At 37.2% G+C, this 17,391-nt stretch overlaps 1 protein-coding gene across 1 annotated transcript in view; it reads left to right on the top strand.

Annotated features, from left to right (window-relative positions):
- Window positions 1-17,391, top strand: part of LOC306876620 (activin receptor type-1-like) — an 85,331-nt gene that overhangs the window by 61,790 nt on the left and 6,150 nt on the right. The window contains exons 3-8 of the mRNA XM_079427932.1: window positions 540-803; window positions 3,213-3,418; window positions 7,057-7,156; window positions 7,350-7,496; window positions 8,265-8,540; window positions 10,521-10,718. Of these exons, the coding sequence (XP_079284058.1) occupies window positions 540-803; window positions 3,213-3,418; window positions 7,057-7,156; window positions 7,350-7,496; window positions 8,265-8,540; window positions 10,521-10,718 (1,191 nt within the window). The remainder of the gene's footprint in view (window positions 1-539; window positions 804-3,212; window positions 3,419-7,056; window positions 7,157-7,349; window positions 7,497-8,264; window positions 8,541-10,520; window positions 10,719-17,391) is intronic.

The raw sequence follows: 17,391 nt of genomic DNA, 5'->3' as shown, positions 1-17,391 counted from the left end.
AAAAACAAAGCATTAACACGTTATACTGCACCCCATAAACACAATCAAGCCTAGTAAAAAAAAAACTGTCAACCAGTGTATGTTTAATACTTTTTTTTTTTTTTTTAAATACTGTCATTCCATTTTATTACACATCACTTAATTTGTATTTGTTTTGTTTTCTTTGTATGAATGAATTACTTGGGTTGTTACCAACATCTGGTGAAAATGTCAAGACAACAGCACCTTTAGAAAAATATTTAGTAAGATAAATGGTGACGTGTTCAATTTACCCACTGTATATCTGTTGAAAAATTGTGCATGATTCACATTCAGAAAGTAGTGTGTTGGCCCCTAAAAAATGTAAATTTATAATAATTTAAATAAAAAATTTCACTTGGAAATATAAGTTGCATTAAGGAAATAAAAAAGGGTTGCAATACAGTTTCATTAAAGTAGTTTTTAATTAAATGTTCAATGCATTGAAAAACACATTAGATGAGAGTGTAACACAACACACAATTATGTTTTTTTATTTTTTTATCTTCTTTTCTATCTAGATGAGGAGTTAAGGGTGACCCCTACAGAGCACGAATGTGTGTGTGAAGGTCGATCATGTGCAACTGGGGACCGCTGTAAGGGTCAGCAGTGTTTCTCCTCTTTGACACTGAGTGATGGGACACCAGTGTCTCAGAAGGGTTGTTTTAAGGTGTATGAGCAGGGCAGGATGACCTGTAAAACACCTCCGTCACCTGACCAGATAGTGGAGTGCTGTCAGGCTCATCTGTGCAACATGATCCTCACTGTGAGACTTCCTGTACGAGGTAACAGGCATTAACCTCTTACACCTTCACCTCCACATTCCATATTCATACACATTTATTTTTTATTTAATTGACCGTTCACAAAGACCTGCCCTCCTTAGTTACTGTTGCCATGACCCACAAACAATCCCGCTCTCACATTACATATGTTCTCATGCAGTGAAAAATACATCGCAGAGCAAAGAGGAAACTGACAACACACCGACAGACAAGACCGAGCAGGTTACTTCTGATATGAAACAAGGTCTCAGGACTCTCAGCTTTCAAATTTTGTCATTTTTAAGGACATTCAAACAATAAATACCATTTTGTGGCTCTTTGTGTCGTGACAGATCACTGTTTTGCCTCAGTTCAAACACGTGAACCATTCGTCTTTTCATATTTAAAGCACGAAATGAACATGAATAAACATCAGAAAGTATTTTGATGCGTCACACATCATTTCAAGTTTAAGACCACCAAAGTTAATCTACTCTCCTGTCTGATTTGTGGTTAAGGCTAGAAGGGATACAGCTGCGGCTACTGGGCATGCACATTTACATATTTTCCGAGCCGACAATATAACGTGAAACCTATGAAAATTGTTTTAAAAAGCATATGGCACCATAGTTTCATCACTTTACAGTGTCGAAATGACTGTCTTTTTGCAGTAAAGGACCTGTCATAGTTTAATGAGATGGAAGATGACATGAAGCGACGCGAGGTTAGCTGCATTGAAAACAGATAAGCGCAGATGTGCATATTGCTCCCGATCAGGGCAAAGTTCACAAGATTTTGTCCACTGAATGATAAGAGCACACGTTTTAACTAGGGCTGGGTATTGTGACCAATTCTTCGATTCGATTCTTATTTTTATGGTTTCGTTTCGATATCGATTAGCTATCAATATTTCATTTAAAATGTTAGTTTTGCAGACATGGGATCCATATTTTGATATAAATGCTGGTAACTGAAACTCTCCTACTTAAGTTTATTACTGAAATACACATCTACATTAATAATAGGGTGCACACAGTTGTTTTTTTTAGTGGAGCAATTCGAAAGATGGTGACACCTTCAGGACGAGAGGTGAATATTCATATCCTCTTACGTGAAGCATGCGCATTAAGATATCGTTGCGTTAAACTGAAGATCGATTAAAATCGGAGAATCAATATTTTTTACCCAGCCCTAGTTTTAACATATGATTTTATTATTTCACACTCAGTATTTTAACTTAAGCGCTGCAAGCCATGCATACAGCATGACAGATTTCTGGTACGCAAAACAAGTACTTTAAACACATTCCTTATTAGCTTATTACCATTACTGTGACAACCCAACAACAGCACAGTGTAACCCTCCGCAGATTTTTATTTATTTATATAGAAAAAGTTTCAATCCAGTCAATCTTTTTTACCGTTTTAACATGGATTTCTATGATTCAAGATTTTTATTTGTCACATACACAATTATACAGAGTATAACCAGCAGTGAAATGTAGGTCAGGTCCGCTCCAAGGACAGTGCAATTATAAAGTATACAGATATTAAGAAAAAGAAAAGTAGAAAAAATAAGAGAATAAAATAAAAGATAAAAAATATCAATTTAAATGTGCAGGTCAGTATGTTGTTGACTTAAATAGTAATAAGAGGAATGTGCAAAAAGTTGTCCAGGGTATTTAAATAGCAAGATGTAGATGTTGGGCAAGATGGCGGATAGCAGCGGCGGCGCATAATCTCTGCGTTCACCTGTCAATCAAGCTCTTTGCGAATGGTCAATTTTTTTTACATACTGTATGCTCAAACAAAACGAGTTCTTCACACATATTGTATGTGGGTATTTGTAGTATCAGCAGCGTCCTGTGGCTTGACATACATTTTGTTAATTTATAATTAGCTTGCATATAGCTTTTATGATTAGCTCCATCCCTAATCACGCATACCTGATCTAAACAATCTAAACAAAGGCTTCAGAATTGCATGAACAGTACATGCAAGTGTGTTTAATAAGAGGTTGAGCTTCTTTTTTTTTTTTTTTTTTTTTACTCTACAGGACAATGGCCCAGGCCCCTATACCTGATCTAAACGTTTGAAATACATTAAATATCCATGATTTGACACTATTTTAAAACTCTGTGTTGTTTCTGGGGTTTCCATGACTGTTGAAACCTTGCAACTTGTTTTATTGTTTTTGTCAATATGGAGAAAAAAAATGAAATTGGCAATGCTCAAGAACTCATTGTGACGAATGAAAGAAAGAAAAAGAAAAAGAGAAAAATCTTTATTTTTTACATTACAGTGAAATATAGGGATCAAATGTGCTTAATGTCATGAAAATGTCACATGAGCTGAATTATTTTATTTTACCGCCTTATTTTACCTCCTTAAGGTAAAATGGTTTCTTTTTAAATCTCTGTGTGTCTCTCAGTGGTGGAGGGCCCCAACTATAGTGTGACAACGCTGGCCATTGTGATTGTGGCTCCAGTCATCGTTCTGATATTCCTGTCTGGTTTGGCTATCTTGATCTTCCGTTGCATTCACCATCACCAGATGGAGCATCTGACCACTCAAGATGCGGAGTATGGCACCATCGATGGTCTGATTGCATCTAACGTGGGAGAGAGCACACTCGCGGTGAGAAAAACCTACACATACCAAAGTCTGTTATCAGTCTGTGATTTAAGCACATTGAGCGCATGCTGAAAAGTAGAGTAAAAGATCAAGTAAACCTTGGCTCTTCCAAGCTTTATTATGGCAGTGAATGGTGGTCAATATTTTGAAGCAAAATGATAAAGAAACAAAAAATGAGTTACAAAAAAGAAGTCTACATGGATCTGGTGGGTTAATAAAGGTCTTCTAAGTAGAACTTCACTTCAGAAGGACTTTATTAACCCCCCAGAGCCATGTTGAGAACGGTTTATTATGGATTTATACACTTCATTTTGCTTCAAAATCTTGACTACTGTTCACTGTAATTACAAAGCTTGGAAGAGCCGTGATTATTTTAAAAAAATAAATTCCGATTGTATTGTTCTGAAAGAAAGTAGGTCATATTCACCTAGGCTTGAGGGCAAGTAAATCATGGGGTAATTTTCATTTTTGGGTGAACTATCCCTTTAGCAGGCTTAGGCTCTTTTAAAGGACTACAATAAATAGCTCATATGTGGTTACACTACCAAAAAAAATAAGGACACGCACCATGGTAATACCATGTTTTTTTGTTTGTTTTTTCTTAATTAGGGATGTCAACAATTAATCGACAATCGATTAACTGTCGATAAGAGATGCTATCGATGGTCGATTAAGCAGTTTCATTTTGGGGTGCGTGCGGCTCATGGTCAAAACATGGGGCTGGATCTATGGCGAAAATAATACACTAACCCTTTTAATGTGATCCAAACTTTAAAAGAACATTAAAACAGAAACAATATAAATGTATTTTGTATTGAAATGTAGTAACTAAGTCATATTTTCCCCAGATATAATTGTTTCATATCGGGCTCTGTGCTTTGACAGGGCTGCGGGACACGAGCAGGACAGGTCTAGTCATGGGCTATAATTCTTAATTTAATTTGTTCCTACGTTCGATTTAATAATTTGTGGGCACTGTCTATGTTTCATTAATTTGTTCCCTAGAAAACCCATGATTTAACTACAATAAGGGAATGAATTAAGATATAGGAATGAATCCTTAATTCATGGCCACATAATCTTTCATTTCCCCCCGCATGTTTACCACAGTAAGAGATGCAAAAACAGTGACTAAAAGTGAACGAAAATAAAATAAACCTCTGAAATTAGAGGGTGAGACGGCGAGAATTTGGGAAAAGAAACAGTAAATCTTATTAAATTCCTGGAAACTCATGACCAACCAGTAGAAAAGAACAAAAAGCCACATATTGCTTTAAATGTACAGGTATCGAACAGCATGAATGCAAATGCAGTCACAATGTAACGTGCCTGCTAACTCATACTCGCATTAAAATGCTTCATGTGAGCAGCAGTGTTTTCTGTAGCTCCGTCCATAGAAGCGGTTCTCTGACCGCGCGGCGCAGCCCCACGAGCCGCAGTTACGTTTGGGAACATTTTATTTTTAATGTCAATTGCAAACATTGCAATTTGTGTTTTAAAATACAACGAGTACAATGAAACCATTTAAAGAGGCGCGTTCAGCAAAGTAAAATGATCCGTAGGCCTACTACCGTGTGCTTTCTTCATTTTAGCAAATGATCATAATCACATACAGTCAGGTCCATAAATATTGGGACATCGACACAATTCTAACATTTTTGGCTCTATACACCACCACAATGGATTTCAAATGAAACGAACAAGATGTGATTTAACTGCAGACTGTCAGCTTTAATTTGAGGGTATTTACATCCAAATCAGGTGAACGGTGTAGGAATTACAACAGTTTGCATATGTGCCTCCCACTTGTTAAGGAACCAAAAGTAATGGGACAGAATAATAATCATAAATCAAACTTTCACTTTTTAATACTTGGTTGCAAATCCTTTGCAGTCAATTACAGCCTGAAGTCTGGAACGCATAGACATCACCAGACACTGGGTTTCATCCCTGGTGATGCTCTGCCAGGCCTCTACTGCAACCGTCTTCAGTTCCTGCTTGTTTTTGGGGCATTTTCCCTTCAGTTTTGTCTTCAGCAAGTGAAATGCATGCTCAATCGGATTCAGGTCAGGTGATTGACTTGGCCATTGCATAAGTCCACTTCTTTCCCTTCAAAAACTCTTTGGTTGCTTTTGCAGTATGCTTTGGGTCATTGTCCATCTGCACTGTGAAGCGCCGTCCAGTGAGTTCTGAAGCATTTGGCTGAATATGAGCAGATAATATTGCCCGAAACACTTCAGAATTCATCCTGCTGCTTTTGTCAGCAGTCACATCATCAATAAATACAAGAGAACCAGTTACACTGGCAGCCATACATGCCCACGCCATGACACTACCACCACCATGCTTCACTGATGAGGTGGTATGCTTAGGATCATGAGCAGTTCCTTTCCTTCTCCATACTCTTCTCTTCCCATCACTCTGGTACAAGTTGATCTTGGTCTCATCTGTCGTTTGGCAAACTCTAATCTGGCCTTCCTGTTTTTGAGGCTCACCAATGGTTTACATCTTGTGGTGAACCCTCTGTATTCACTCTGGTGAAGTCTTCTCTTGATTGTTGACTTTGGTACATGGTACATTACAGTTGACCGGAAATGACTGAGCTGGTTTTTTTTCAAAACCAGGAAGTAATCGTGCATATGGTCAATTCAGGTGAGAAATCCTGCGTTTTGAGTGGCATTTGCACATCCTGTCATGCCGGTGAATATGCCAATGCAATAGATGCATTTCGCAGTATTAAGGTTAACGATTAATCGATTGATCGTTAATTTAAACGACGATAGATCATGGAAAAGATAGAAAATTGACATCCCTATTTTTAACATAAATGCTTTTAGCTCATTAATCAATGAAACATCTCATAAATCCATGCAAAGATTTACAGCAATTTAACATCTGGAATCCACTTTTTGTGTTTTGAATGGTTTGTAATACCAACAAGATTTTGTTTATGCTGACATATGATAACATGTTTTAGGAAACGAACAAACACACCACGTCAGAAACCCCAGCATTTCTCTCTGTTTAAACAAATTTCCACAGAAAAGTTGCAGGTTTTTTTTGAGTTTGTATATCGTGATGTGTGTTTGCTGAGCTGGCTCTTTAGTTGCTGTGTGTTGGATCTTTTTCAAGCTATTTTCAAGGATCTCTGTGCAGTGCTTGGCAACCAAAGCAAATATTCAGCGTTCATGTTTGCCTGAGAATAATTAAAAGTCTGTGCCAGTGCTGGGAATGAGACGTTATTATACTTAAAATCTGTTCTCCGAGGCCTAGGAGGTTACTGCTCTGATACACTAAAATTGTTAATTAATGTGTTCAGACAGTGATTCTAAGGTCCTGAAGGGTGGCTAGATCTGAAGCTACCACAATTTTTTTAGGATTGTGCAGTAATTATTCCCTGTGTTTTGCAATTCTGCTCTCTAAAAGTCTCTCTCCATGAAGCAAACATATGGTTATTGTTCTTGTGCTTTTGACCTCTGGTGCATTTTTTTCTCTCATTTCCTCATATTGGAATGTGGCTGTTCATTGAGTGCTCTCTAGAGTATAAGTGTGTGTATTGCAGGGTCCAAATGAACAAATGTAGCTGTACTAGAGTTAATGTACATCTGTATATTTCTTTATCTTTTGTCTTTCTCTCTCAGGATCTGTTGGATCATTCCTGCACATCTGGTAGTGGCTCTGGACTACCTTTCCTGGTTCAGAGAACAGTAGCCAGACAGATCACTCTCAGCGAGTGTGTTGGTATGTGCTCACACCATCTTTCCATCATTCTTTCTTATGTATGTGTGCATAAAGTGTTTCGAAGATTTTGTTGTACAGGTTAGCAGCTCATTTTAAACTGATTTAAACACCAAATTAGTAGGCTATAGTTACATATATTTGACAACCTCACTTTCGAGAGTATGTCCTCAAATGTGTTTGTGTTTTCTGTCAGGTAAAGGTCGATATGGAGAGGTCTGGAGAGGTCAGTGGCAGGGAGAAAGTGTGGCTGTTAAAATATTCTCGTCTCGAGATGAGAAATCCTGGTTCAGAGAGACAGAAATCTACAACACTGTCCTGCTTCGACACGAGAACATTCTGGGTAAATACATTTATAATGAAACCTTTTATAAAGCCCATAGAAATTATATATGCTTTCTTTAGGATACCGGTTTTGTAGCATAAAACAACAATAAAATATGATAGTTTCGATCAACCATAACTTTACCTTAAGGGTTACTCCACCCCAAAATGAAAATTTTGTCATGAATTACTTACCCCCATGTTGTTCCAAACCCGTAAAAGCTTTGTTCGACTTTGGAACACAATTTAAGATATTTATATCTAAGAGGTTTGTGACTGTCTCATTGATTGCCAAGTAATTACCACTGTCAAGGCCCAGAAAAGTATGAAAAGCATCGTCAGGATAGTCCATCTGCCATCAGTGGTTCAATATGAATTCTATGATGTGACGAGAATACTTTTTGTACGCGAAGAAAAAAACAACTTTTTTTCAACAATTCGTCTCCTCTTATCTCGCGTAGCGCCATTTTAGGGATTATCCCCTGGACGCAAGCTGCGTACGCTCTTCTATATCAGCCGTGCCACAAGGATACATTTTGTACATGTATTTAAGCTTTGATTAGAAGGCTGATATAGAAGAGCGTCCACAGTTTGTGTCCAGGGTATAATCTCTAAAATGGCGCTACGTTGACGCGGAGAGACTAGAGAGGAGACGAATTGTTGAAAAAAAGTTATTTTTATTTTCTTTGCGTACAAAAACTATCCTCTTGCGACTATCCTGACGATGTTTTTCATACTTTTCTGTGCCTTAACCCTTTAAATCAAGTTTACCTTGTATTTTTCTCAGGCTTTATTGCGTCTGATATGACATCGCGTAACTCCAGCACTCAGTTGTGGCTAATCACACATTTTTATGAGATGGGCTCTCTCTACGATTACCTGCAACTCAGCATGCTGGATGCTTCTGCCTGTTTGCGGATGGCACTCTCCATTGCCAGTGGCCTGGCCCATCTGCACGTGGAGATCTTTGGCACTCAGGGCAAACCAGCCATTGCTCACAGAGACCTAAAAAGCAAAAATATTTTGGTGAACAAAAACGGCCAGTGCTGCATTGCAGACCTTGGTAAGAATAGCTTCTGAATGAAGCAAAATCAGTTATTATATGCATGCTTTTGTTTCACATGCCATTCATATTAGAATATTTAAAATATTACTGTGAAGTGTATTTTGGACAATGTCAGCGAACATTAAAAAAAAATGTGATGTAAGGTTATGTGTTGTAACTGACAGCAGACAGTTGAATTGTTGCACTTTAAAATTTGCATTAAATTGCCAATAATCACTGTAGGTTTAATCAAAATAATAACATATTATGGTTAAAGTATGCATATGTTTATCTCAGGTTTTCATCTCAAATGTGTTAGAACTACTTTCTTACAACACCGATGTAGTTCAAGCATAAGTGATAAGCAGCTGTCATGTGGTCAACAAATCTAAAAACTATTTTCTAAATATTGTTACCCCCGAAACCCCTTAATCACACCAGAGCCTTTCCAACCTAAAGAACCATTTATCTTTACACTTGAACGAACCTCAAATTTTTCTTTGAAAAAAAAAAAAAGAGAAAAAAGTTCACATCAAATCTTGATTATTTTTATATTTATATTTATAATCACTCAGTGAATCATAAATCATAGAGGACAGATTAATGGACTTTTATGGCTTTTAATCTCTAAATATTTTGTTGCCTACTTCCATCCATCGCTCACTTGTTGTTCAGTTTTCAATAGTGAAATCATTAGTTTGTTCCCTCAGTATTTACCCGCTGAACATGTTGGCCTTTATACGCAAATAAGTAGAAAGCAGAAGCGCACTATTTGCTCTTGGAGGATGGACACTTTAATTTATGTGTCTTTTATTAAATTCACTTCACTCACTTACTCACTTAGTTCCTGAGTCCATTTCTGTAACACCAGGCTGTTATTAGAAGAGATCACAGTTGTTTCCCCCTAAAACCCTAAAAAAAAACCCATTAGGTTGCTTTCAGCTAACAAACTCTTCTGTACACAGGAAGTGGAACACGAGATGTGTTTTTGTAGCGCACTTGAGACTACATTAAGTACATTAACAAAATAAACATGTTCTTTTTTAGAACATTGATTTGAAAACATGTTGTCTGCATGGGACTAGAGGTTTTCACTTGGCACAGTTTTTTTTTTTTTTTTTTTCCCCCTTGATACTCAAATTGTTTTTTTTCAGTTACTAGACCTTTCTGCGTTCTTTAACCTGTTAACTGTCGGTTCCACTTTTTGTGTATAGGCCTGAAAATGACATTTCCAACTTAAATTGTTATAAATTTTGAATGGTTTGGAGCAGATACTTAAGGTTGGTCTCTTTTCTTACAAATGAATAAATTACGGTTGCTCTGTAAAATATTTTAAAAATCAGTCACCAAATATGAAAACTAGAGTCTTTAAGCTTTCAAACGATATATAGTTTGTCAAGATTGCTTTAGGTTCAGACTAAGATATTACTGTTTAAAACATGTAATGGCAAGTGGGCCCACCGGTGGGCCTTGACAGTTAACAGGTTAAGTTTACTTAATGTCTCATGAAACTGAATTTTTGTATATCCCCACAAGAGGGTGCAATACAACAAAAGGAAAAATGCTTTTCCCATTATATAAATTTAAGCATATGCATCTCAGATACATCTCAGCATCTTAGATGATGCTCTTAGCGGTGTACGAAAATATTTGTGCAATGAAATACTTTCTAAAACGAGAGCCCCTTTCCCAAATCATAAAATCTGGAAATTATTTAAATAGGAAGGACATCAGTAAAGGGAAGAAAGCTGGATTCGTCAAACCATTTCATGGGATCTTTTAAATTTAAAATGCACACACAAAAAAAAAAACATTGTACAAATACACAAGTTTTTAATGCAGGGACATGTGCAGAATTCCTTGAAAAAGAGTATGCATTGCTCTGAAATGGTTATTAATTGACTGTATTACGTGGCTTAATGTAAGTTGTGCAAAGCTACTGATAGATCCTGTACTATATGATAATGATACATTTGGTCACACATTTATCTTCTTCAGGTCTCTCCGTGATGCATTTTCAGGACACAAATGAGCTGGACATAGGGAATAATCCTAAAGTTGGGACCAAGCGCTACATGGCTCCTGAGGTTCTGGATGACTCCATTCAGACAGATTGCTTTGAGTCTTACAAACGAGTCGATATCTGGGCCTTTGGACTTGTGCTGTGGGAAATTGCTAGAAGAACGGTTAGTAATGGTATGTATATCCTCACACCTGATCCACTATCACTCCTGTCATTCGTTCTTTTTGGTATCTCTGCTGTTGCACTTGGAGTTTGCTGGCCATGAGCGACTAGGTGGAAAGATATATCTGATTATAATGTGATGAAAAGCATTTTCTGTTCTCTGTTCTTATCAGAGAAGGATTTGGTGCACTTTTACACTGTCCCTATCAAATAAACTACAAATAATATGTATATATGATAAACTAAACCAGTAATATCACATTAAAATACAATTTTATAATTCACAAATTTAACTTAAAGGGGTCATATGATACAATTTCAAGTTTTCCTTTCTCTTTGGAGTGTTACAAGCTGTTTGTGCATAGATAAGATCCTTACGTTGCAAAGACTAAAGTCTAAAAACCAAAGAGATGTTCTTTATAAAAGGTAAGACTGCCACGCCCCCCTAAAATGGCTCGTTCAAACACGCCCCCACATGTCTACGTCACGATGTGGGGAGATTTTCATAACACCGCCCAAACATATATACAATGAAAGAAGGTGGAACTATTATTCTCGCTGTAGTGTTGTTGCTGCCGCCGCATTGTGAAAGCATAACTACTTTGTTTGGGCTTCCAAAAGAGGACACAACTAGAAATCAGTGGTTAAGTTGTGTTTACAACACTGTTCCAGATAGGGATGGGTATCGTTAAGGTTTTAACGGTATTACTACTCTTGCCGATACTGCTTATCGATCCGGTACTTTAACGGTATTCTTATCGGTACTTTTTGTTTTACTTTTGTTTCTTTGTTCATATTCTTACAGTATCTTATCTTATGTATATAAAACACTAAAAATGCCTGCACTTCATCAAAATGCACCATTGTGCAGGTATTTTAGTGTTTTATATACATAAGATAGTAACAACATGAACAAAGAAACACAGTAAAACAAACTGACAAATACAATAAAATAAACAGTGCTTTCATTTTTCCATGAAGGTCTACTAATATTAATGTTCAGGTAAGTAATAGTTAAAAAAGTAATCAAATGTAAATGAGCACTAGTTTTCACTGTATGTACTGATAGATTTATGTTTATTAAAGCTATAACGTTGTTCAGATTAAGAGCTGTGGGTGATTTTTCTCTTTGCATTTTGTTCTTTGATTAACATTGATGGCTCAAGCTCCAGTCTGACACTTTAAGACAATATACTGACACGCATCGGATTTTCTCCCAACTGTTCTCGTCCACTTAAAACATAAAAGTGAAGACTCTCATAATCGGCCATTTTGACACATTGTGTGTATTTTTTGGCACATTTTTGTGTGTTATTTCGACGCGCCCGAAGCTCAAAGTGTACTTTGCTTGTCCGTTTTGGAGCACGCCGCCGCGCAGGCACACGCGCGCACACACATTTCAGCCTGGGGAACAGCAGATTGTACTTTCAACGTTTTACTATCAAATATGTCCTGCAATGTAGCAACAGTAAAGACGGCATTTTACAACAATCACCGATTGAGCTGATTCAGATGTTAAGTTTTGGTTCGGAGGAACGAATCCGCGCCGCTATGAAGGGAAGGGAGTTGTGCTAGAAGAAATGCGGCTATAATGCTTGGAAGCCAAAATTGAAAAAAAAAAAAAATACTTAGCTTAATATAACAGCCACAGGCCTAAAGTGTGAGCAGATGTTTGAATAGTTGGTTCTCTCTTCTATCATAATTAAACAGGACTTTCATGTTTGAATATTATTGCACATAAAAACAGCTGGCGACATTATATATATATATATATATATAGATAGATAGATAGATAGATAGAGAGAGAGAAACAATAAATGTATGTGTGTTTTCTTAATTTCTCCAATACCGACAGAAGTACCGAATAACGTCAGAGCTTATCGATACTCCGGTCTTTCATAATTTAGCCCCGAGACCGATTTAATACCGAGTTTCGGTACCCATCCCTAGTTCCAGAGCAGTACAACGCAAATATTCGAGTGTGTGCAGCACATTTTACGGAGGGCTAATTCCTGATCTTGGAAGCTACAATGTTAGCTCGCACAAAGGCTGTTTCTATAAAGTGGGGCAATTCCAACTTTGCAAGGACAGTCTGGTGCTTCTGACTCACAGCCTGTAAGTACATTTCTACCACTGACGATTAAAACACGAGTTTTGAGCAGTGTAGAGTAGTGCTTGTTTGTCGTTTCTCCGCTCACAAATGCAGACATGGTAATGTTTACGCGGCGCAATGCAATGTGACAGTATAACTAAGTCATCATAATCAGTAATTATGTCCCCACTGGCTGCAACAAATGCCTAATTTGTAATGGGTTTTATTGTTTTTGTGCCGTGAAACGCCATCACAATACGGTGAGGGGCGTAACATTTCCGTCACACGCTTGAGGTATTCGGCCAATCACAACGCACTGGATAGCTGGCCAATCAGAGCAGGCCTGGCTTCTCAGAATGATGAGCTTTGTAAAAATCAACGCGTTTCAGCAAGGCGGTGCTTAGAGGAGCAACAATAATGTACAGTATGTGGAAAATAATGTGTTTTTTAAACTTTAAACCACATAAACACATTGCATTACACCAAATACACCAAATAATGTTCTTTTTGGCAACATCATATGACCCTTTTAACTACAGTGACTTATGGTGGCAGCATTCGCTCACTTTGCCCCATAGCTGCCATTTTGTAAAAGAAATAGCTAATTTTTAACCTTTAACCTTACCAATTCAGGTTAATATTTTGCTAAATGATTTGCATGGCTTTATATGTTGCTAAATCACCTATATGTATCATAAATACCTGTATAAATTTGCTTTGATGGTAACAACAAGCCAAAAACAAAATACATGGTCACATGACAGTAAAAGTGTATTTGCCAAGTCAAGTCACCTTTATTTATATAGCGCTTTTATTTTTATATATATATATATATATATATATATATATATATATATATATATATAGATAGATAGATAGATAGATAGATAGATAGATAGATAGATAGATAGATAGATAGCACTTTTGGGGCAGTCGTGGCCTAATGGATAGAGAGTCAGACTTGTAACCCGAAGGTCGTGGGTTCGAGTCTCAGGTCCGGCAGGGATTGTAGGTGGGGGAGTGAATAACCAACACTCTCCACCCTCAATACCACGACTGAGGTGAGACCCTTGAGCAAGGCACCGAACCCCCAACTGCTCCCAGGGCACTGCAGCACTGGCTGCCCACTGCTCCGGGTGTATGTTCACTACTGTGTGTACACTTAGATGGGTTAAATGCAGAGCACAAATTCCGAGTATGGGTCACCATACTTGGCCACACACTTCCCTTTCCTTTAACAATACAGATTGTGTCAAAGCACTTAACAGTATCAAATTGGAGGATAGGGTGTCAGTAATGTATAAAAATAAGATTAAACACTCAATTTTCAGTTAAGGCATTTCATTGAGTTCAGGGGTGTCATTGTCTAGATCAGTTTAGTTTAAATAGTATCTGTGAAATCTAATTGACGATAATCACTAGAAATTACGTGTCCCCAACTGAGCAAGCCAGAGGCAAGGAACCAAAACTCCCTCTATGACAGAATGGAGAATAACCTTGGGAGAAACCAGGCTCAATTGGGGGGACAGTTCTCCTCTGGCCAGGAGATAATTGTTTATTTATTGTTTACTTATTGTTTTAATTAAAATTTTAAATGTATTTATTTCTATTTTATATTGTTGCAATTTCTAACAATAATAGTATTATGTAGTTAGGTATTTTATTATATTTTTAGTTATTTTCTTTTCTTTTTAGTTTTAGTTTTATTGCATTTAATTCGAGGTCTTCACTGGGGATATGTCCCCGGGCTCATCCAGGTGTCCAGGCCTCCGCCGACGATCAGGGAGACATCATCTCCCGGCGCCGATCCATCATCTGATCCGGCCCCTAGAAATTCTTATCAGTAAAATATATCTCTGAAGTATATTCCCATTCATATTCACAATTTTGAGCACTCCAGGGTGATAATGAACATGAAATTATCCAGCCATGGCTTCCTGTTTCACAGAAATATATATAAGAGGGAAAACAAAGCCCAAATTCCCTTAATCATCCATAACAATGAGAAAAACCAAAGAATATATTTCTGATGGGCAGCAAAAGATAATTGAGCTTCACAAATTAGTAAAGTGGCTTTAAGAAAAGAGCTAGATCAGTGAAAATTCCCATTCCCACCATCAGGGCAATAATTAAGAATTTTCAATCAAGATAAAATGTTACAAAACTGCCTGGAAGAGGACATGTGTCTATATTGTCCTAATGCACAGTGAGAAGGAAAGTTTGAGTGGCTAAAGACTCTCCAAGGACCACAGATGGAGAACTGCAGAAAATAGTTGAGTCTCAAAAATAGTCAAACAGCACCTACATCACCACATGTTGAGAGGGTTTCAAGAAAAATGTTCCTAGCTCATCCAAAAACAAACTCCAGCATATTCAGTTATCAGACACGACTGGAACTTCAAATGGGACTGGCTTCTATGGTCGGATGAAACAAAAAAATTTGCTTTTTAGCAGCAAACACTCAAGATGGGTTTGGTGAACACGGGGATAAAAAGTACCCCATGTGTACAATGAAATATACTGCTGTATTTTTGATGTTGTGGGCCTGTATTTCTGCTGGAGGTCCTGGCATTATGGATTCTATCAAATACCAACAGATAAAATATCAATAAGTGACTGACTCTGTTAAAAATCTTATAATGGGCCATGTTTGGATCTTCCAACCGTACAATAATCTAAACACAATCCTCAAAAACAACACAAAAATGGGTCACTGAGCACAAAACCAAGCTTCTACTATGGCCATTCCAGTCCACTGACCTGAACCCTGTAGAAAATGAGTGGGGTGAACTGAAGAGAAGAATCACCAACATGGAGCTGGGAATCTAAAGGGTCTGAAGTGATTCTGGATGAAGGAATGGTCTCTGATCTCTTGTCAGGTGTTCTCTAACCTCATCAGGCATTTATAGGAGAAAATTTAGAGCTGTTAAACTGGCAAATGGAGGTTTCAAAAAGTATTGAATAAAAGGGTGCCGTTAATTGTTGCCAATGTGTATTAGAGAAAAACATTTATTTCACAATATTTCCCCCCATTTGAAATTCTTATTATCCAATGAAATGTTAGATTTTTAAAATAAAAGATCAAAAGGATTAACAATGCAGATTAATTTTCACAGCCGCCTTAGATCATATTTACCAAGGGTGCCGATGTTTTTGGCCATGACTGTATATGAGGAGACGAGGCACGCCCTCTGACTTATTACTCAGTGTTATTTTTCCACCCTGCCCCACTTCAGTGGGGCAAACAGGGTACATAGTGGATTGGTATATTTATTTTCCTCATAAGCTTATTATATTGAGTGTCAATTTTAATCCATTACTACAATAAGTTTAGAGGAATATATGGAGGTGGTTAGCATTAAATGTGTTTTTTTTCTTTTTGTTACCCCACTACCACTGCAATGTCCATTAAATTACCCATATTTTTACATCCATAACCAAAGACGAAAACAGCAAGAATGTTTAGTTTTCATTCCTTTTTTTTAATACAGATGCAAGTATTTGGATGAATCACACACATTATTATCAGAACTTCATTTTGTTTGGAAGGAGTGGATAGATATATTTTTTTTTAAAAATCGCGTTTGGTCTCATACTGTATCGCGTATCTTGTCAGTGTGTGCACTTGCTTGGCCATTTTTAGTGATTAATAGGAAAGTGGGTTCAAGCGCCAGCAGAAGGCAGTGTAATGAAATAGTCTTTAAGAGAAGCAGTCTATCAGCGGAAGTTAAAATCAGCTCGTAAGTGTATTTACTTGTCTCAGTGTTTAGCACAGTTGCCGTTGCTAGGAAACGCTTATTTTGTTTACTGTGTTGAGAGTTGCTGAAATCGCGTTTGGTCTCATACTGTATCGTGCATCTTGTCAGTGTGTGCACTTGCTTGGCCATTTTTAGTGATTTAATAGGAAAGTGGGTTCAGCTGAATTCTAGTAGTGATTTGTTAGATAGGTATAAAAAAGGTTATTATACCGTGGCAGCGGTCACGGAAGCCCTCTTAGTGTGAAGACCAAAGAGTGTAAAGACCATCGACTCTACCGTGCGACTCCACCGGGCTAGGACACTGGCAAAGGTATCGCTTTTTATTTTTATTTCATTTATTTATTTTTTCCCTTTTTATGTTTACTATTGAAATGTTGTTGTATGCATTTGGCAATTTTATTTAATTTCTGTATTTTCTTAAATGGGTGTGTATAGATTATTTACAGAGTGTTAACTTGTAGTTTTAGTTACTTTTTCTTATTTGTAAGTCGCTTTGGATAAAAGCGTCTGCTAAATGACTGAAAGTAAAGTAAGTAAAGTAGAGCAGGGTATATTGGAATGAGAGGTTTATTAGAATATCACTTTAAAATAATTTAACCAGCTAACCCAAACTAGAACCTATAATCGAATGCAGTTTTGGAGATACTTGTAGCTGAGCCCGTATGGGACGTTTGGTTTCTTGGCAAGTTCTAGAAGAATATCATATTTTGTCCACAGTACTACTAACACCATTGGGTAGAGGGTGTTTCTATTCTGCTCTAAAAATACTTTGGGACAGGGATTTGAATATTTGCAATTAGCAATGAAGAATGGATCAGAATTTGGCAAAATTCT

Source organism: Barbus barbus (genome assembly GCF_936440315.1).
Source record: "Barbus barbus genome assembly, chromosome: 11".
Taxonomy (NCBI): Eukaryota; Metazoa; Chordata; class Actinopteri; order Cypriniformes; family Cyprinidae; genus Barbus; species Barbus barbus.
The sequence above is the reverse complement of the archived record's forward strand: the minus strand, read 5'-3'. Positions and strand labels throughout refer to the sequence as shown.